Consider the following 21,387-nt stretch of genomic DNA (forward strand, 5'->3'; position numbering starts at 1 on the left):
GCCTGGCCCATTACTAGTTTCTTAGGAAGGCAGAAATTGAGCCGGTACCCTCAAGAGTGCTGCATGTTATAACATTCAAAAAAAACCGCTGTCAGAATACATCGTGGAGGACCATAGTGACAGAGTGTGAACAGGAAAACAGTAGGGAGTGCATCCTAGAAGAGGGTTTTAGGTAAGCTAACAAGTTTCTGATACTTCTGGAAAAGCACACAGACAGCAGCAACCTGTCAGCGATGATGCTGGTCAGACCTGACATTTTTTTTAAAAAAAGAATATTTATTCATACAACAAAGACATCTGTTCAACGATGTTCATAGAAGCACTATTTGTAATAGCCAGAAACTGGAAGCAGCCTAGATGCCCCTCAACCGAAGAATGGATAGAGAAAATGTGGTACATTTACACAATGGAGTACTACTACGCGGAAAAAAAAAAAAACAGTGGAGTCTTGAAATTTGCAGGAAAATGGACGGAACTCGAAGAAACCATTCTGAGCGAGGTAACCCAGTCACAAAAAGACAAACACTCATATGTGGATTTTAGACATAGAGTAAAGGATTACCAGCCTACAATTCACACTGCCAGAAAAACCAGTAAACAAGGAGGACCCTAAAAGAGACAAACTTTGTCCCCTGGAGAAGGGGAAAGGGTCATGATCCCCTGAGCAAATTGAGAGCATGGGAAGAGGGTGGAGGGAGCTACGAGAATAAGAAAGGAAGAAGAGGAGGGATGCAGAGGTCATGAGGGAGCAGAAAGGTTGAGTCAGGTATAGATTAGAAGAAAGGATATGTGATAGGTAGGGTTTTAGTTGGGGGGGGGTGGTAGGGGAGGAGGGGAGAGAGAAGGGAACTGGGATTGTCATGTAATTCAATTGTGTTTGTAACTCAAAAAAAAAAAAAAGAATATTTATTTTAAGAATGGGTGTTCTATCTGCATGTACGTACACCTTTATGCCAGAAGAGGCATCAGATTCCACAATAGATGGCTGTGAGCAACCATGTAGGTGCTGGGAATTAAGCCCAGGTCCTCTGGAAGAGCAGCCAGTGCTCTTAACCGCTGAGCCATCTCTCCAGCCCACAGACCTGACTTCTAATTATAGCGGCATTCCATGCTGCTGCTCTAGCTCCTCTCACAATAAGATATTTCTATGTTAAAAAAAATTGTGCCTGGTGGTGGTGGCACATACCTTTATACCCAGCATCTGGGGGCCAGAGGCAGGTGGATCTCTGAATTTGAGGCTAGCCTGGTCTACAGGGCAAGGATAGCTAGGGCTACACACAGAGAAACCCTGTCTCAAAAGGATAAAAAAGTAAAACACTTTAAAACATAGAAAAGGTAAGACCATGTAATCTTAAAATCTTGTTTCAGTATCTGAAGTTGTCTTAACTTGGGATAATGGCAGTGATTTGCACTTTAAACCTAGTCCTAAGATACAACCATATGAGAATTTAATTGGCTTTTTAGATTTCAGAATGTCTATGCACCACATATATATGGTGTTCCGAGGAAGGTGGTGGAGCCCCTGGAGTTATAGCATCTCCATGTAGATGCTGGAAACTGAATCTGGGTCCTTTGGAAGAGCAGCCAGTGCTCTTAATCATCCGGCCATCTCTCCAGCCCTCCATGTGAAGATTTTAACTAGACTCTAACATCAAATTAACAAATTAAAATGTGGTTTCTCTTATAAGTGATAAAATTTAGCAAAGCCACACTGGGAAGTCCTTATTTGATCTTCAGGGAGTGATTCCCGCTTATTTAACTCATTGATTTTCAAATTTTTTTTAACAGTGGAATTTTATTCTCAAACAAACTATTACTTGAAGCCCCGATATATCATTCAGATAAATCAGAACAGAGGCAGCTGCAGACAGAAGAGAGGCAAGAACACGCCCAACTGTCTGCTGAGGCACTTCTTCAGACTCTAGGTGCTGTTCTGCTGTAGTGTGAAAAACATTAACAACTCTGAACTTTATGAAAGGCTGTACACACACCCCAGAAACCCTGAGCCACTCAAAACCCTTAAAAGTGACCAAACAATGTGAAAATAATCTAAATTATAAATCATTTGAGAAAAACCAAAAAGCGAATACCATAAGCCAATTTTTTAAACACAAAGAACTAAAAGATAAAACTGTTTCTATTGCTAAAATAAACAAAACTACATTAGAATGTGTCAAAAACACATGCAATTATTATTTTAAAATCTACACACAGGTATTCTGGGACATTCTTTGGCCTTTCTGTACTGACATGGAAACATCTCAAGACTTGTTTTCAGAAGCAAAAGGCACAATAAATAAACAAGGTATAGTGCTACTCAAATTTCTCAGACTCATAGAATAACATTATTTGATAGACCTAATATGATTTAACCATGTATTGTCAGTTGTTTCTCCCTGGAAGGATTGAATTGGGGATAGGAAACAGTCCAATTTTCATGTCACAAGAATCTATTCAGGGGGCTGCAGAGATGTCTCAGCTCTGTAGTTAAGAGCACTGACCATTGTTCCAGAGGACCTGGATTCAATTCCCAGCACACACATGGTGGCTAACAAGTCTCTGTAACTCCAGGGGCTCCAACTCCCTCCTCTGGTCCCCACAGATACCAGGCATGCACATGGCACACAGACATACATGTAGACCAAACACCGATACACACAATAAAAAGTTTTAACTGGGCATGGTACCATGACAGACATGCTCATAGGTGCTTCACTGATCTACTACATGTCTCTTACTCTAATTATGTTAGCAAGATTACCATCACAAGTATATTCCTACTGCCGGACAACCTGTTGGGAGCCATACAGCTTGGCATGAACCTTTAGGCCAAACTTGGCAAGCCACAGGGTTATAGAACTGTCTTTTGATTATAAATGGCTTCTAGAAGCATGAGCACCCAGAAGGAACAACATGACCCAGACATCAATCCTTTGTTCCAACCACAGGCCCACTTACCTAAGCAACCCTCCCTCACCCCACCACTCACCTAGGTAACCCTCCCTCTCCCCACCACCCATGAACTTTTTACCTTGCCAACATCCTCCTTCTATAGTTTTCTAACATCCTGCTTGAACTAACACCTGGCTCTTGGCCTCTTCTCCCCCTCCCCTTTACCCCATACTACTGACTATATAAGCTAGCCTGGAAAAAATAAAATTTTCCACTTGATCAGAATTCCTGTCTTGTAGTCATTCTCTCGCGCCTCTTGTCCCCATTCCCCTCCCTGGACTTCTTACTCTAGGTTGCTGTCCCGAGGGTCGGGACAACTACAACAACCATTACCAAAAATATGTTTTTAAAGACTGAGCACATGGTAACTGCTCAGTGAACAGCTGTTAAAATAATTCTTACCAGCACTACCTTACTCCATCCTGAATCCAGGTTATTTAGAACTAGAAAATATTTCATATTTATTTCTAATAGCTCCAGTCTGAAAAACATTGGTTTCAAAATTTAAGCTGTAAATTTAAGCTATAGTTCTAGCTTTCAGATTCTCCACTTAGTGAGAACAAAAACATAACATATCAGGAGCCACCACACTGGAGCTTCTCATATGCCACTGGGGTTCTGAGAACCCTGCAGGTACTAATACAATCAGTTCTCAGAGCATCTACTCACTCACAGAGCAGCTACTCAGCTAATCTGTCCCTGGACATTAAGAATTGTTAGTTACTGCTCTCATCATTCTACACATTCCATACACTCACAATCTACAGCTAAGTGTGAAGAGATGCAGACATTTGTCCAAGGCTATCTAGTTGATGAGTGGCACTCAAAGGACTAAATCCCAGAGCCTGTGTTCTTAGCCTCTCCAGAGCACCGCATGTTCCTCCCACATGTAGTGGCACCTGCATGGAACGACTACTCCACATGCTATGTGTAATGGCACCCTGTTGTGGAATATTTGTTCACACTGACACTCCAAGACTGCCAATAAAGTTTACTTTGAATCAGAGGGTGGAGTTAGCAACTAGCTGTCCAGAATTCACCATAGAGGTTTTGGAGGACCCAGGATACACAGACAGACACAGGAAGTAGTAGGGAGGGGCTTAGAAAGATTTGTGGGCCCCTTTGGATCTGGGAAGGAGAGAGAGACAGAGAGAGAGAGAGAGAGAGAGAGAGAGAGAGAGAGAGAGAGAGAGAGGGAGAGAGGGAGGGAGGGAGGAGAGGAGGGAGGAGGGGAGGGGGAGGGGGAGGGGAGGAAGAAGGGGGAGAGAGAGAGAGAGAGAGAGAGGTCACTTCTCCATACTTCTCTAATTAATCAGATTTTTACCCCCATGTCTGACTCCTGAGTTTTATTTAGTAATAGAACAATATAAATAAATGCTTCAGTACCCCGCAGAAGACCAACTCAACATGCTATGTGGTGACTGCAACTGTAAATTGTCAGAAGCTTTTATATAAATTATTTAATGTGCTTTTCCTAGATAAGTATCTTCATTTTGCAGATGAAAACTCCTCAGATGAGTCAATGACTCTGTTCAAGGTCAACAGAAATACAGATTCTACTTTGCACAAGTCTTAACTATGCAATTCTGTCATTTCTCTGAGTGCCATTAAACTGTAAAGTAAAAATGATACTAATGTTCTTATAATAAGAAAACAAGTTATGTGCAAAACATCTAGCACAGAGCTCCACATAAGAAGCCTCAAGAATGTCAGCCCCGATTCCTCACTCTGCACGCACTCTCTACAAACACCACACAATCCCTCTCTCTCTCTCTAAGACAGACTATGTAACCCAGACTAGCCTCAAAACTTTGGCTATCCCCCTGCCTCAAACTCTTGAGTGCTGTGATTACAGACATGAGCCAGTCACCACCCAGCTTTATGCCAATATTTATTTTTTATTTTACTTATTTATTTTGGTTTATTGAGAAAGGGTTTCTCTATCTAGCCCAGGCTGTCCTGGAACTCAATCTGTAGACCATGCTGGCCTTGAACTCACCAAGATCTTCCTGCCTCTGCCTCTTGAGTACCACCACTCCCAGCATGCCACTATTTTTTAACACCTTCTTTTCAAGTGCTTTGACAAATAAATTTTTAAATATGAGGTTTTTGGGTGTGTGTGTGTGAGAGACTACCATGTGATATCAAAGAAGAAACTTCAGTGAAGGCCAGCTATCTTACATAATTTTAAGTAGAACAAACTTCCTCCTTTTTGCCCATATGGCCTATCACTCTATCAAAGTTGAAAATAAAATTGGTCTACCAAGATTTGTTCTTTATAAAATTATGCAAAATGTTCCCCAATACCTTCTGTTCTTTTAGGTAATTGCCAAATAATTTACTTGAATTCTTCTGGCTTTGATCAGACATTATACAAAAATTAAGTTGACCATAACATTTCCAAAGCTATCTTTTTCCACTTAAAAAATATTCTTGGTCTGCCATACGATACCTCTACACAACATGATGTCTCAATAATAAAAGCTTACAGCTTGTCACTGGGTTCTTTTCCCTCACATTTGCATAGAGAGAATTCAAAACATGATCCAGGGCCCTGTGGTCACAGCAGTCAGATTCTCCTGTCACTGGGCCTTCACTTAGACAAAAATGCTAGTAAGCAGCATGGGCCACTGGACGCCACACTTCTGCTTAATTGACCTTTCTGTTTCTTGAACATCAAAGATGCCATGAAGCACATGTTCAGCCTCCAAGTATCATTTCAAATATGCTATGTCTGATAGTCATCTGGAAGCACATGCTAAAAGACAAAGAAATTTGGGTTGAGGTTTCTTTTTTTGCTTTGTTGTTCCTGATTTTTGAGACACTATAGACTAGGCTAGCCTCAAGAGTCCCATCATTCCTGCTGCCCGGTCCCCCCAGTGCCATGATGACAGGTTTGAGTTTCACATCTGGCTCTCAAAGGGAATTTTTTCAACCAAATGTTGCCTTCCCCAAGTCACTACTTCTTCAGACTAAAGCCACACTGCAAGGTTACACTCAGAAGCAGTGGAGAAAAACACCTGCAGCAAGGGTGCTTTTTGTTTTCATTTATTTGGCACAGTGGAGGAACACTGCTGATTTTTCACATTATGAACTGGAGAACTTTTCAATGTCCAAAATGAGGTTTGGACATGCACAGCCTTTGCTGAGGGGTAGGAGCTAAGATAAAATGCAATAGCCTATAAGAGTAAGAAGAGCACAGGAAAGGTGTCAGGAGCCAGGTGTGGCCTGTCACTTGAACTGCTAAGCAAGAAAGAACTGGGCTGAGACAAGACTCTGGGCTTATTCATTCCTTTATCCAAGGTGTCTGGTTATACCCTGCAGTGGCTCTTGAGTTAACTTTATGAAAAATGATGCAGAATGGTACTTTTGCTGCTTGAGTTCAGCCATCAGTAATCACTATTATTTGTCTCACTAACTTATGAGTCTGCTGCTATAAATGCAACTATTAGCGCATTGCTCAAAACTTAACATAGAAATGCGATATATTAAAGTTTGTAAGCATGTACCACAGACAGTAATTTAATGATGTTTTCTTGGCTCTTTATGGAAATACATTCACCAACAAAGATAGTTTTATTATCTATTTGATTCTACTGGTTTTGCTTTGCTTTTATAATTTGATATTAAATAAATCCAATATAATTCACTTAACTAAAATGTGAAAGCGTTGGGGCTGGAGAGATGGCTCAGAGCATGCACTGCTCTTTCTGAGGACCTAGGCTTGAGTCCCAGCATCCACATCAGGTGGTTCACAGGCACCTATAACTTCAGCTCCAGGGGAATCCAACACCTCTGACCTCTGCAGGACCTGCATTCACAGGCACAACCCCCACACACAATTTTAAAAAGGTAAGTGAAACTCCAGAATATTATCTCACCAGTCTTTCATATCCTATATCCAGAATGTTTCAATATTACCTCAAAAAGACTTACTATTTAAGTCTTAATATGACTTCAGCTTTCATTAAGTTTTACAAAGTGAGATTAACTTCTCATCAACATAAACTTAAGAAAACTGAACATGTCAGTGATTTCAAACAGAACCTCACTGTCATAGCACTGATCCATGAGATGTGGCAACTCACCTCGTCTCCCTTCAAAACCTCGGCGCCATCGAATTCCCGAGTCTGGTTTGTCTTTACTGACACTTCTCTCTCTAGGTTGGCTAACTTCTCCTTGGTTTCCTGAAGTTCCTCAGCTTTGGCTTCTTTTTTACGAGAAATGATGGATGCCTAATCGAATATGTAATATGAGAATAAAATAAGAAATAGACTCAGTTTTCTGTTATCTTGTGAAATTATCTATTTTTTATTTTCAATATAACTTTTAGCATCAACTTTGCTGCTCTTGACCAACAGTGCTTGCTCTACTGTCCATTCTCATCAGTTAGTGTTTACCACAAGTGAAGTGTGTATTGTCAAATTCAAAACATCTTGAAAGACAAAAGCCCTGAAAAAAAAAAAAAACTAAAAACCAAATACACAATAGGAAAGATATTCAAGCCATCTTAAGTAACCCTGAAGGGCAGTGACAACACCTCCTAGGGAAGTGCACAGAGTAAGACCCAGTTATGAGGTTTGTCTGCATGGGAGATTCCCACTCATTGGAAGAAAATAACAACAACCTATTTTCAGAACTACAAGGCAGCTTCGCTCACTAAAGTCAATACCAGTATTTTAAAAATGAAAGGCCAAAATATCTACATTTGGTACATTTTTAAAAGGTTTTAAAAAAACATTTGTTGTGCATATGTGTGTCTGCCTCAGTGTGTGCATGGTACCATGCATGTGTGTGTGAGCTCATGGAGGTCAGAAGAGGGTATCGGGTTGGCAGGAGGTTGTCAATTGTCATGTGGGTTCTGGGAACTGAACTGGGGTCCTCCATGAGAGCAGCAAGTGCTGTTAACTGCAGAGCCATCTCCCCAGCATTTTAATAAATAAGATGTAGGTTAAAAGTTAAACATCAGGGGGCTGGAGACATAGCTCAGAGGTTAAGAGCACTAGCTGTTCTTTCAAAGGTTCTGAGTTCAATTCCCAGCAACCACATGGTGGCTTATAACCACCTGTAGTGAGATCTAACGCCCTCTTCTGGCCTGTAGACATGCATGCAGACAGAATACTGTATACATAATAAAAAATGTATTTCTTAAAAAGTTAAACATCAGAATCATCAGAATTGTGCATGTGTTTACCTAATCCAAATGGCTGCTCTTAAAGATCAATGAACATTTATGTAAGCTATAACTCTGGAAAATTACCTTCCTCCCTCCCTTGCTTTCTTCCATTGATTGACAGGGCTTCTGTATGTAGTCCTGGCTATCCCAAAGCTCACTATGGCTGGCCTTGAATTCACAGAGATCCTCCTGCTGTTGCCTTCTGAGTGTTGGGATTAAAGGTGTGGCCCAATACCACTATACCCAGCCTTGGGGAATTTCTTAGATAAATCACAATGTTCATGTTTCTGAGAGGTATCAGCCAAATTGTGACACAGTACAAATAGCATGGAATAAAACAAATGTGACAGAAGGGTACTCTATAGTACAAACTATTTAAAAATTCTATTTTACTTTTTTTATTAAAAAAACATAAAAAGGCAGTTGGGCATTGGCGGTGCACGCCTTTAGTCCCAGCACTCGGCGGGAGGCAGAGGCAGGTGAATCTCTGTGAGTTCGAGACCAGTCTGGTCTACAGATTGCGTTCCAGGACTGGCTCCAAAGCTACAGAGAAACCCTGTCATGAAAAACCATAAATAAATAAATGAATAAAAATAAATAGGGAAGCAATGAAGAAGTGTTTCCCATATGCAAGTATTCCATGTTAAAAGACAAGGGAGTGAAGTAGCACTCTGTGTGGGAACTGTGGTGTAGGCAGGTAGTTTAAATAAATATAAACTGCAACCCAAGCTGTGGACCTCACATAACGGAGAAACATGAGTATCCCTCAAGATCAAAGTGCTGAGCATCTCCCTATGTCCAACACTGTCGAAGCTATTAGTTAACTCTAAAGACAAGAGACAGAAGACCTTGAAAGTTGGAACCTGTATATCACGTAATTATATCTCTTGAAAAATGGATAGCAAAGTCAATACTTTAATCCGGGAGTGTACATGTATTTTGGCGTGTTTTGACTTACACCACCTAACATAAACTTGCCATTTAGAAGACGAATTCCACATCCACAGAAATTGGCACACCAATGTCTTTCTAGTGTCTCTGCTACTTGGTTATAAGGTGGAGTTTAGCAATGACAGAAAGCCTCTGTTCTTTACCTCCTCCTCACATAACCCACAGCTAAGTACCTGTTGTCTGTACAGTGAGAGCTTGCCTTCAATTGGCTCATTTCTCATCATTTTCTTCTCAATCAACTGATTGATCTCCGTGTTTATTTCATTGACCTAAAAGAGTATAAAAGTGGAACATGTTAAAACTCTCCCTATGGCTGGGAAACCAGCATAGGACTGACCCAGACCCCATGATTGTGAGTGTCAGTTAGGAGGCCTGGGCAATCTATGGGGCCTCTGGCAGTGGATCAGTACTTATCCATAGTATACGAATGGCCTTGGGAGCCCATTCCACATAGAGAAATACTCTCTCAGCCTAGACATGGGAAGGGCCTAGACCGTGCTCCAAATGATAGGACAGACTTTGAAGATCCCCCATGGAAAGGCCTCACCCTTCCTGGGGAGCAGAAAGGGTATGGAATAGTGGGGGGCAGGGGAGGAGGGGAAGGAGAGGGAACTGGGATTGACATGTAAAACAAGGTTGTTTCTAATTTAAATAAGAAAACTCTGAGAAAAAATAAACAACAAATTTTAACCATAAACAAAACAAAACAAAAACAAAACTCTCCTTATGAGAGCCAGGAGTCGTAGTGCACACCTGCACTAGGGAAACTCCAGCACTAGGGAGACTGAGGCAGGAGAAGAGGTATTTCAAAGTCAGTTTCTTTTAGACAGTGGAATCCTCTCAAAAAAACTGACCAACCAATCAAACAAGCAGACAAACATACAACCCTCCCAGTGATTATGTAAACAAAGTGAACTCAGTAGAGACACCAGGCCACACTCATCTTGAGTTTACAGTTCTTACCATTTCTGAAGTCATGAGGAGCAGAGTTCCAACTATTGTATGAGTAGACTGTTATGAGCACTTTTAGAAACAACTTAAATTTAATAATAAATATTTGTACAGTTTGATTACTTCTTCAGATTGAATCTGACATGCCTACATGATTCTGAAGTGTTAATTGGAAATATTCGCACATTATTATGTGGAAGGGGCTTTCTCAAACCTGTAGTTACCCACACACCTCAGCTATGACTTCCAAGTCACTCAGTTACAATGTAAATCCAAACAGACATTCCCCAGAGGCACAGCACAGCACACATGAACCCAGCTGAAAGCTGACTTGGAACACCCAAAACTCCTACTATTCTAATGGTCTGTGACTCTTTGATAGATACCATTTATACTGATATGTAACTCTTTCTAATGTAATGAAACTGAGTAACACCAGCTTTTCAACAAGGAAAACAAAATAAAACATTCCAGTATATCCATCCTTCCAAAGATAGCCCCTCCTTTAACCTGTGACCTTAAATTTGAGCCACATCTGACTTGGACATCTATGTTGTCTAAGTAAATTAAAAGAGCAATGTGGCTCAAATTAGACATTTAATTGTAGAGGCTACTAAAAAAATAAGGAACCAGCAATTAAAAATCTTTCAATCAATTTTTATGATAACTTAAAAAAATATACTAATGAGCACTGTTTTATTTATAGGGAACAAAATGCTGTAATACATTACCAGTTTCGGTGGGCACTGAAATAAAGTCTAGTCAAAGCATACATGAAAAACTTTAAAATATAAAACTGCCCTTAAAAACTTAAAAACAAAATCTGATATTATAATTATTCTGAAGTACATGACATTCTAGAATTTTCAATAGGACAACCCATCAGCAGAGGTATCAGCCCTTAGCCCAGGCTAGCTCTGGAGTCATGAGTAGGAACACGCACAGATTCTTCACAGAACAGACAGAACTGGGAGCCAGAAGATGAAGTCACTTACTTTAGACTCAAGCTCTAGAAGGTCAGAGTGGCCCATAGCTGGCTCAGAAACCACTTTTTGTAAAAAATGTAACTCCTTCTTCTTGCTTTCTAGTTCTTTTGGAAATTTTTCAGTGACCATATATGAATTAAATTTTATCTCTTCTTCTAGCCTCTTCATTAAACCTTAAAAAAAAAAAAAAGCAAATGAAAGTTTAGTTCCAGCCAGCCCTACACAGAGAATCCCTGTCTTGAAAAACAAACAAAAAGAAGAAAGTTTAGTTCAAAAGCGTGTGTGGTGCTATGACACTCCGCACTTTGCTTTATGAGTAAGGCATGGACAATGGGGCTGTGTGTAGCTGGAGTTTTCTTGTCCTGCCAGGTCTCACTGCTTCAGCCCCAAATGAACACACAGAGATGCTATATTATTAAACTGTTGGCTGATGACTAGGGCTTCTTACTGGCTAGCTCTGTCTTAATTATTAACTCATTTTTATAAATCTATGTATTTCCACGTGGTCGTGGCTTACCGGGGAATGCTCAACCTGTTTCTCCTTTTCTGACTACATGGTCTCTTTTTGGTCTTCCTCTGCCTACCTTTCCCAGAATTCTCCTCGTCTCCTAGTCCTGCCTTATCTTCCTGCCTCTATTGGCCAAAGAGGTGTTTTATTCATCAACCAATAAGAGAAACATATACACAGAAGGACATCCCCCAACAGTGTGTGTTAGAGTATCTATGCAGTACCATAGAAGATCACTGAAATCCAGGTTAATTAGACAGTGGGGCTGTGTGTCAGAGCATCTATGCGGCACCCATACAGTGCCATAGAAGATCACTGGAATCCTTCCAGGTTAATTAGTATGAATATAAATCATAATTTACATGGAAGAGTATTTAGATAATTATAGTAAAAGTGATATTATGACCCTTTTAACTTCATAACCCAATTCCTAAAATTACAAAATATGCACGAGGTGCAGTTACAGAATCAGATCCATCAGTGTCCTATTTTGCCTTCTAAGTATTTAAGAAGCCAGTGAACCAAATGAAAACACAAATGAAGTCTACCCCAGGCCCCCTCTTACACAACAGACATTTTAATCTTCTTTTTCTTTCTTTTCTTTTTTTTTCTTTTTGTTGCTAGATGTTTATTTTTTGAGACACTGTCTCTATACAGTCCTGGCTATCCCGGAACTTGCTCTGTAGGACAGGCTGGCCATGAACTCACAGAGATCTGCCTGCCTCTGCCTCCTGAGTGCTAGGATTAAAGGCAGGTCTGGCTTCTTTCTCTTTTATTGTATCTCTACTTCTAATACTTCATAAACAGTAACATGTAATAATTTGTTGGCATCAAACTAATAAAGACAATGCTAGGAGTCAACAAATTCAAATCTGAAAAGGAGAAATAAAAGTGTCCGCTTCCATAAATGTTTTAGATTTGCCTGTTTTTGTTTTTTTCAAGTATTAATTTATAATAAAAATTTGTTTTGTTTGGTTTTGTTTTTCAGGATAGGGTTTCTTTGTGTAACAGTTCTGGCTGTCCTGGAACTTGCTCTATAGACCAGACTGGCCTCAAATCCACAGAGATCCGCCTGCCTCTGCTTCCCAAGTGCTGGGATTAAAGGCGTGTGCCACCACTGCCTGGCTAGTAAAAATTTTTTTTTTCCCCGAGACAGGGTTTCTGTGTAGCTTTGGAGCCTATCCTGGAACTTGCTCTGTAGAGTAGGCTGGCCTTGAACTCACAGAGATCTGCCTGCCTCTGCCTCCCAAGTGCTGGGATGAAAGATGAGCGCCACCACTGCCTTAGTAAATATTTTTAAGATTTAATAGTTTTCTTATTTTGGCAAACATACAAGTATACAATATTCTCAGTGAATAATGGTTTTATTGTAAATTCCTAGACTGGAGAGATTTACATAGCTTATTTCTGATCTTTGCATTTACAAATTCTGGCTTGACTTTTAGAAATGATGAGTTTCTAGTTTAAGTAATCTATGTATGAAGATTGTATAATAAAAATGGCCCAAAGCCTTAACATTATTTCTAGTTCTGTTGTACAAATGGGACATGAAAAATTTTATTAATGCAAATTCAGAAGTTTTCCATTCATTCTTTCAATGCCCCCACCCTGCCCCTTTTGAGGACTGGAGAAAGGAAGGTTTAATGCACCAGGGTCCACTCCGACAGGCATTCATTCCCAGGCATTTTCTCACTAACTCTACATTCCCTCTTCTTTGGCTATGTGGGGAGCAGTCTCCTCATCTCCAGGTGTTCACACACTTCCTATATTTTTCTATTTTAAAAAGTTTTAAAAACACAAACTAATCCTACAGTGACAAAAAGTAGATCAATGACTGTTTGGAGAAGGGGAAGGGTCCTGAGGGAGACATCACAAAGGCCACAAGGAAGTTCAGGGTAAGGAGCAAGTCTGCTATCTTCATCAAAGGCCAATGGCAGTCTGGGAACAGAGCTCAGAAGTAAGACAGAGCGTCTGCCCAGCATGCGTGAGCTATGAGCAGGGAATCCTAGGCCCCAGCTCCTGCTCACAAAGTGTATGCATTACATAGAATATTTTCTTTTTATCTGTATTTTCTGCCACTTTTTCCTCACTTGAATTTTCCTTCCTGTCTGATAAGCCTCAACTCCTACCTCCTTTTTCGTAACAGTTTTCTAGAAACTGTACAAGAAAGCACTACATCCTGCAAGGAAGCTCCTTAAGCAGGAAAGCAAACAACTCGGAATAGCTTCAGGAAGTTCCTGAAATTGACCAGATTTACTAAGCCCTTCCCTCCCAAAGTAAGCAATAAAGCAGCTGAGAGTTACTCTCAGACTAGTTGTTGGTTGTCAACCTAACTACATCTGGAGTTAACTAAAACCCAAAACTAGAAGGCACACCCATGAGGATTTTAGCTTAATTTGAAGTAGGAAGATCCACTTCAATCTGGATCATTGAGGTAGGAAGACACGCCTTTATTTCTGATCATTTGAGTTGGGAAACCCATCTTTGATCTGGGCCACACATTCTATTAGAAGCCCATGTAAGGACATGGAAGAAGGAAGTTTTGGTTCTTTGCCTGCTTGTTCTCACCTTGCTAGCAAGTTCATTCTTTCACTAGTATTAGAACCTACTTCTTTGGGATTCTAGTGTATACTGAAAGCCAGCTGAGATATCAGCCTTGTGAAATAAGCAACTACTAGATTCTTGGAGTTTCCATTCACAGCTAGACTACAGCCTGTATGTCATTCGAATAAATCTACTCTTCTATAACACTCACACACAAACACACACACTCATGCATTCTATAAGTTATATTACTCAGGAGCTGTGGTTTTCAACTGTGGGTTGTGACCCTTTTCTGAGGGTCATATATCAGATATCCTGCATATCAGATATTTATATTACAATTCCATAAGAATAGCAACATTACAGTTATGAAGGAGCAACAAAATAATCTTATGTATGGTTGGAGGTCACCATGAGAGGAGGAACTGTATTAAATTGCAGCATTAGGAAGGTTGAGAACCACTGATCTAGAGAACCCTGACTAATACACTGGCCAAGCTGCAAAGACAGCTTTGAGACAGACCAGCTGCCTGGAAGGAGAAAGTATCCCAACTTCCTGGAAGAGGTTAGACCAGAGTCACTTGGAAAGGACACTCTCCAATCTGCTGAGCTGCCTGTAGGCTGTGAAGTATGCTCCAGGTCCCCAGCTTTTGTGAGCTGTCACTCATGCTCGAGTCTAAAACAGGGTATTTAGTACTAAATTTTTTACACACAAATTACTTTTTGATGTTCATCATTAAATAGCTGTAGTTTAATGGAGTCTTTTGTGCATTCATCTTCCTTTTATAATAGAAACATATAAAGAACATGTCCTACAAATAAAGGCAAAAAACCTTCCTGCTTAAAATTAACCACTGAGAAAGTAAAATTTAATAAACAAAGAATTAAAGGACACCACCACCTAAATGCACACTCACTGCTTAAATTGGAATTTAGACTGAAATGAGTGAGGGGTGATTTGGAAAGCTGGAAACCAAAATGTCTTAGATGCTCCTCTTGTAAATAGGAGTTTTGTACTCATTTCTATTTCTTCTTCTTCTTCTTCTGTTTCTGCTTCTGCTCCCCCCCCCCTTTTTTTAAGGGTTTACTTTATGTGTCTGGGTGTTTTGCCTGCATTATATGTCTATGCACCATATGCCTGCCTTGCCCACAGATGTCAGGGAAGGACATCAGCTAGAGTTATAGATAGTTGTAGACTGCCATGTCGGTGCTGGGAACCGAACCTGGGTCCTCCGCAAGAGCTGCAGGTGCTAAGCCATTTTAACTACTGAGCTATCATTCCAGCTCCTGTATTAATCTCTTTTAATAGTTTTATTGAGCTAGCATTTATCTTCCACAAAGTTCAACCATTGATAGATATAATGCAGTGGTTTCAGTATATAAATAGGTGTCCACCACCTGAACAGTTCATTAGGTCATTATTATCAGCTCCCAAAGTCTCTGAACTCACTTGCAGGCACTTACTTGGACTTCTCCCAACCATAGTTTCTTCCCACTGAGTTGATTTCTATCTCTATGAATTTTCTTATTTCAGATATTTCTTATAAATAGTACTGTGCAATATGTGCCCTTTTATGGCTGTCTCTCACAGTTGTTTTTGAAGTTCACATGTTTCATAGCATGTGTTACTACTTCATTCACTTTGGTGGCAGAACAATATTCCAATGTATGAATATGCCATACTTTGCTAATCTATGCATCAGTTTAGGAACATGTGGTTGTTTCAACTCTTTTGCTTATCACAAGTAATGCTCCAATGCACATGCATGTTCAAGAAGTTTTTGGTTGAGTAGATGTTTTCGATCTCTTAGGTATATGCCTGAGATTAGAAATAGTAGTTCAGGAGTTGGTGAGCACTTGCCTCCAGGTGTGATGACCACAGAGAGGAGAAAACCAACTCCCCCACAAGTTGTCTTCTGCCCTCCATACTTACACTGTGGTGACAAATTTTAGCATTTTGAGGAATTCCTCAACTGTTTTTTTAAAGCAGTTACATCCTTTTACATTTCCACAAATATGAGGGTTCCAATTTCTGTATATCTTTGCCAACAACTGTAACTGTCTGTCACTTTTATTACTGTCATTCTATAGATCATGTACTATCTTTAGATTACTACCCCTCCCTTAGCTAGATTTACAGTGTAATATTTCTCTAACACAAACAAGAGCTTTATATTGTTTTTAGCTTGGGTACTCTCCTTGCTGAGAGACAAGAACACTTTCAAAATGCCTGGGATGGGTTCAAGTGGGTTATGAGAACAGTTCATTGCCTGTGCAAAGCCACACACAACTCAGCCAGGGACACCACATCACTAATCCCGCTATTCTACAAGCCAAGCCACAGAAAACATGCAGCATTGACTCCTTTTCTCTATAGCTTTGACAAGGATTCATGTTGTTTCCATGCATCTTTTTCACAGCTCCCATCTTCAACACACAGGGAAGAGCTCACTCTCACAGTTAACACCAGTTTCACCCCGTGACTGAAAACAGGAGGGAGAAAAATAGTTTTGAAAACTCATGGATGATTTTAATCAGGATTCCAACTGACCATGTAGGAAATGATGCTCCAAAATGGTGAGATAATTAATTCCCACCAATCATTTTAAGGAATATCCTGGTGGAATTTACCATTTTCTAATAATCTACATCATGTAATCACTTACAGGGCTGGAGAGATAGCTCAGCAGTTAAGGGCACTATCTTCTCTTCCAGAAGACCTGGGTTCAAATCCCAGCACCCACATGGCAGCTAACAAGTGTCTATAACTCCAAGATCGACAGCCTCACACAGACATACATGCAGGCAAAACACCAACACACATAAAAATAAACTATATGAAAAAGAAATGTTAAGAAAGCCATAGGGAATCTTTAAAAAAATCATAAATAAATAAGTAAATCTTCACTTACTTTCGGGCTTTGCATCCGCTGCAGCATGTCGCATACTTTTCAGCTGGTTTTGCACTCTTTGCAATCTCTGCACTGCGTGAAACAGCTTTAAACAACAATTTGATTTATTACTTGCTCAGTCTAGTGAAACAATGCTCACATAGGCAAGGAATGGGAATACATGGGATTCCCACACTACAGAAGAAACTGATAAATACTAAGAAAGCAAGTATGTTAAACCAAAACTATAACTAGTTTTCTCGATATATTTTTGTGTAAATTTAGATTTTATTTATTTTATATACGAGTGATGTGTACCTGAGTGTGTGCCTGCATATATGCACGTGTGCCCCTGCAGGCAGGTGCCCACGGCATCTGAAGAGGGTGGCAGAGCCCTTGGAATTGGTTACAACAAGTTGTGAGCCATCCTATCCTATCTGCTGGGAACCAAACAGATCTACAAGATCATCAGGTGCCCTTATATACTATAACAATACCTAGTTCCTCATACAAAATTTAAAACATGCTTCCAGAACATTTTTCTTTAGTTGCTGTTTTAGATAGTGATGAAAGAAAAATCTCTGTGGCTGTGTGGTGGCATTCACCTTTAATCCCAGCACTCAGGATAAAGAGGCAGGGGGAATCTCTGTGAGTTCAAGTACAGTCTACATAGCTAGCTCCAGGACAGCCAGGACTACATAGAAAGACCTGACTCCAAAAGTAAGTAAGTAAATAAATAATATCCATTGGAGAGAGACATGCAGTAGCCTTTCCTTGTGTAACATGGTTCCCTTGTACCTAGGAAATGTTAACAGTCTCAGTAATGCTTCAGCATCAGAAACTGACATTAAATAACCATTCAAGCCTAAGGAAATGAGCTCACTTCTGCAGTGCAGCTACTGTGGTCCCAAGTCAAGTTCCCATGGAGCTGAGTATCTAAAGTGCCAGCTCAAATTGACTATTTAGAAATTACAATGATTTGAAATAATGTTTTTAAAGTTTAAGGCATTTTTTAATAAATTAAAGCAATACTTACAGGCCAAATAATTTCTTCTTTAAGATGAAGTTTAAAAACATAGTAGTGTGGGTGATTCTGAGGCCCTGAACTATTTTTAATTAGGATTTTGTGACACTGTCAACAGTAGCAACACCTTATTTGGGGCTCCATACTATGTGTGTAAGTGCTGAGTTTGGACTGCAGTAGGCTCGTGTTCCTACAGAGCAGCAGTAAGGTCAGCTGCTAATGGAACAGGATCTTTACAGGGCACCCTATGTCTGAGGCAATAAGAATGTTATCACTGGACCCTGTACATTTCATTCCAGTGGCAAATAAGCAAATCATGTCTCAAAATAAAAAGAAAGCTGGGGCTACAGGTCAATTGTAGAGTGCATGTCTAGCATGTGCCTTAGGTTCAATCCTCAAATACTTCAAACAGGTAAAAAAAAATGGAAAGAAAGAAAAACAGCATGAGGAAGGCAACACACACACACACTCACACACACATGCACTCACTCACACACACGTACACACTCACACATACACACATGCACACACACACTCACACACACACACACACACACACACACACACACACACACACACACACACGTGCGTGCGCGTGAGAGCGCGTGAGAGCGCACGTGCCAGTTCTAAAGAAAAAGAGTAGGTCCATCACATTGCCAAAAGGAAATATGAAATTTAAAGTTCACTTTTATATGTATTTTTTATTACCAAGAGGAGCTACTTCTGTGATCCTGAATATGTAAAAACTTTCTGTGGATACCTGATTCTTTTGTTCCTGTTTCTGTTGTGCAAGAAATTCTTCTCTCTCTTTCTCAACCCGAAGCTGTCTGGCTATTTTAAGCATCCGCTGATGATTCTGAACAGTCTCCACCTACAGTAAGGGAATAAGTAGAACATGTTACTGTCACGTTTGAGAAAGGCATTAGCAAGTCATGTGACTCCAGCGTCCACTTATCATTTCCTTCTGGTAAACAGTACTCCCCAGAGATGACAGCCAAGCTTTCAACTCCAGGTCCTTGAGAGTTTTGGGCTACTGCCTGGGAGATTCCCTTTCCTCCAGTGTTACTGGAGTCCATCCTCCACTGGGTATCCATGCCTGGCTTAATCTTTATTTGCATTCCGAAAGCTCTGCCAGTCCTTAGGACGCACTGAAGTCTACAGGCTAATTCTTGACTTACCCTTTTCTTCAAACGTTCAACTCTCTTCATGAGTTGGTCCTTTTCTTCTTCCATTGCACTGATGTCCTAAAAAGTAGTAAAGAGGCCATTAAAAGCGCTCCGTCTATAGGACTGAGGTGGGTTTTGCACAAGCTCTGTATCCCATTACAACCACAGCAGCAAGTAACAAAGATCTTCTTTTGATTTAGGGCCATTTCCATTTCCCCCAGGCTTCTTTATGCAAGAAAATTTTTTTGGCAGCTTGGCATTCATCTAGAAAAGCAACTAAAGCAGGTTATAGCGCAGCAAGGTAAAGCTGCCAGCCAGCACACTTGTGTTCTGATTCCAAATATGGCTATATGAGTTTTCAAAAATCTTCCATGGTGAAATGTATGCAGGCCTAAGTACATGAACAGCTGCTGACATCCGATCTGTTCTGTTAAATACCAAACCATATATTCTGCTGATTTCCCATCAAAATTACTTTTTTAAGGTTATGGTAGGCTTTTGTTTGTTTTGTTTTGATTTTAACACGGCATCTCCCTAGATATCCTTGACTATTTTGGAACTCACTATGTAGACAAGCTGGCCTCAAACTCAAGAGATCCACCTGTTTCTGCCTCCCGAATGCTGGGATTAAATGTGTGCAAACCGCCATGCCTGGCCCATATGATGTTCTTAAGATGTAAAATTGTGTATGGGTTCATCAATCAACCAAATTTTTTTCTGTGAAAAATAATTAAAAATAAACTACCTTCTTTTAAATCAGCTCTACAATGGTTTGTAATGAAAACAGAAAAAGACAAATATGTTTCCTAAACAAACAAAAACCAAAAACCTATGCAATAATACTATAGGTAACCTAAACAATGGTAGCCAGTACTGGTAGGATTTCAGGAAATGAGCACTCTTACTCACTACTGATAGTGTTGTGTTAAAGAATAATATAAGAGGTCATAAAATAAACATTCCAGGAACTCTGCACATGGGGTGTTCTAAATAAAATGCTCACTAAGGTCAGCAGGATGGCTCAGTGGGTAAAGGCACCTGGTGCCAAGCCTGAAAACCTGAGATTAATTCTAGGACCTACATGGTGGAAGGAGAAAATAACTCCCCTAAGCTGTCATCCTCTGACCTCCCTCCACAATACACTGTGGCACCTCCACATGTACAATGAAGCTCAGATGTGGAAGAATCTAAATGTCAGACAACGATTAACTACAATGTAACAAAATACAAGTCATTAAAATGGTGCAGAAGAGTGTTTAATGACATGAGGAAAGTTATGAAATGACATTCCTTGAAAGAAGCAAATTACACCAGTTATATATAGTTCAATTCCAAGGAAATTTGTCAACAGTAGGTACCTCAAGAACATGTGATGGTGAGTGAACTCTTTTCTATTTATTCTTTAACTGTATTTTCTAAGTGTTCAGGAATATTTAGTAATAATGAATTAGGTTAAAACCAGACTCTGTTCCCTGAATCATGGCTGTGGATTCATTCACAGGACACAGCAGAGGACCTCTCACTGGTCCTTCTTATCTATCAGAGCTGAGATCACTGTTCATCTCCAATCACCAAGCTCTTGCTGAGGGCCTGCCAGGTGCCCACGCACTGGTGTCAGGCACTGGGAACACACGGTGAAGGTGCACAGACGTAGCCCTGGTTTTTTTATGCACTTAGAAAGACAAACATGAAGGCAATTAAAAGGGCAATGAATGCCACCACAGGAAAAGAACTAGGGAAAGTGATCTATTTAGGGAGTTGGGGACGGCTTCCCTGAGGAAGAAACTTTGATGTCCCTGATTTAATGAGAGTACAAAGATAGCACTCATAACTCAGGAATTCTAAAAATACAAAATTCATGCAGGTCAGAATAGCAAGTCTTTAAGGAAAGGACCTAAACGCCTGGCAGAATGTAAAAATATCTTCTGGAGAACATGGATTAAAAGCCCTAAAATAATTTCTGTGAGTTAATAAGCAATTCTATGTCTACAAAATATTGCAAAGAAACTACCATAGCCAGCCAAGCGGTGGTGGCACATGCCTTTAATCCCAGTACTCGGGAGGGAGAGGCAAGTGGATCTCTGAGTTCAAGACCAGCCTGGTTTAAAGATTGAGTGCCAAGATAGGCTCCAAAGCTACATAAAGAAACCCAGTCTTGAAAAACCAAAAAAAGAAAGAAAGAAACTATCATAGCCATACAAAAATCATGCTGATAATCATGGCATTATTTATAATAGC

General features: G+C 40.2%; 1 protein-coding gene across 2 annotated transcripts in view; it reads right to left on the minus strand.

The window, feature by feature from the left end:
* Ift81 (intraflagellar transport 81) overlaps positions 1-21,387 on the minus strand; it is a 72,637-nt gene that overhangs the window by 39,437 nt on the left and 11,813 nt on the right. For both annotated transcript variants that reach the window (XM_027414040.2, XM_027414041.2), the window contains exons 6-11: positions 19,162-19,227; positions 18,744-18,854; positions 16,981-17,065; positions 11,026-11,189; positions 9,253-9,348; positions 7,041-7,187 (exon numbers count right to left, since the gene is read on the minus strand). In XM_027414040.2, coding sequence (XP_027269841.2) covers positions 7,041-7,187; positions 9,253-9,348; positions 11,026-11,189; positions 16,981-17,065; positions 18,744-18,854; positions 19,162-19,227 — 669 coding nt within the window. The remainder of the gene's footprint in view (positions 1-7,040; positions 7,188-9,252; positions 9,349-11,025; positions 11,190-16,980; positions 17,066-18,743; positions 18,855-19,161; positions 19,228-21,387) is intronic.

This window comes from Cricetulus griseus, chromosome 4 (genome assembly GCF_003668045.3).
Source record: "Cricetulus griseus strain 17A/GY chromosome 4, alternate assembly CriGri-PICRH-1.0, whole genome shotgun sequence".
Taxonomy (NCBI): domain Eukaryota; kingdom Metazoa; phylum Chordata; class Mammalia; order Rodentia; family Cricetidae; genus Cricetulus; species Cricetulus griseus.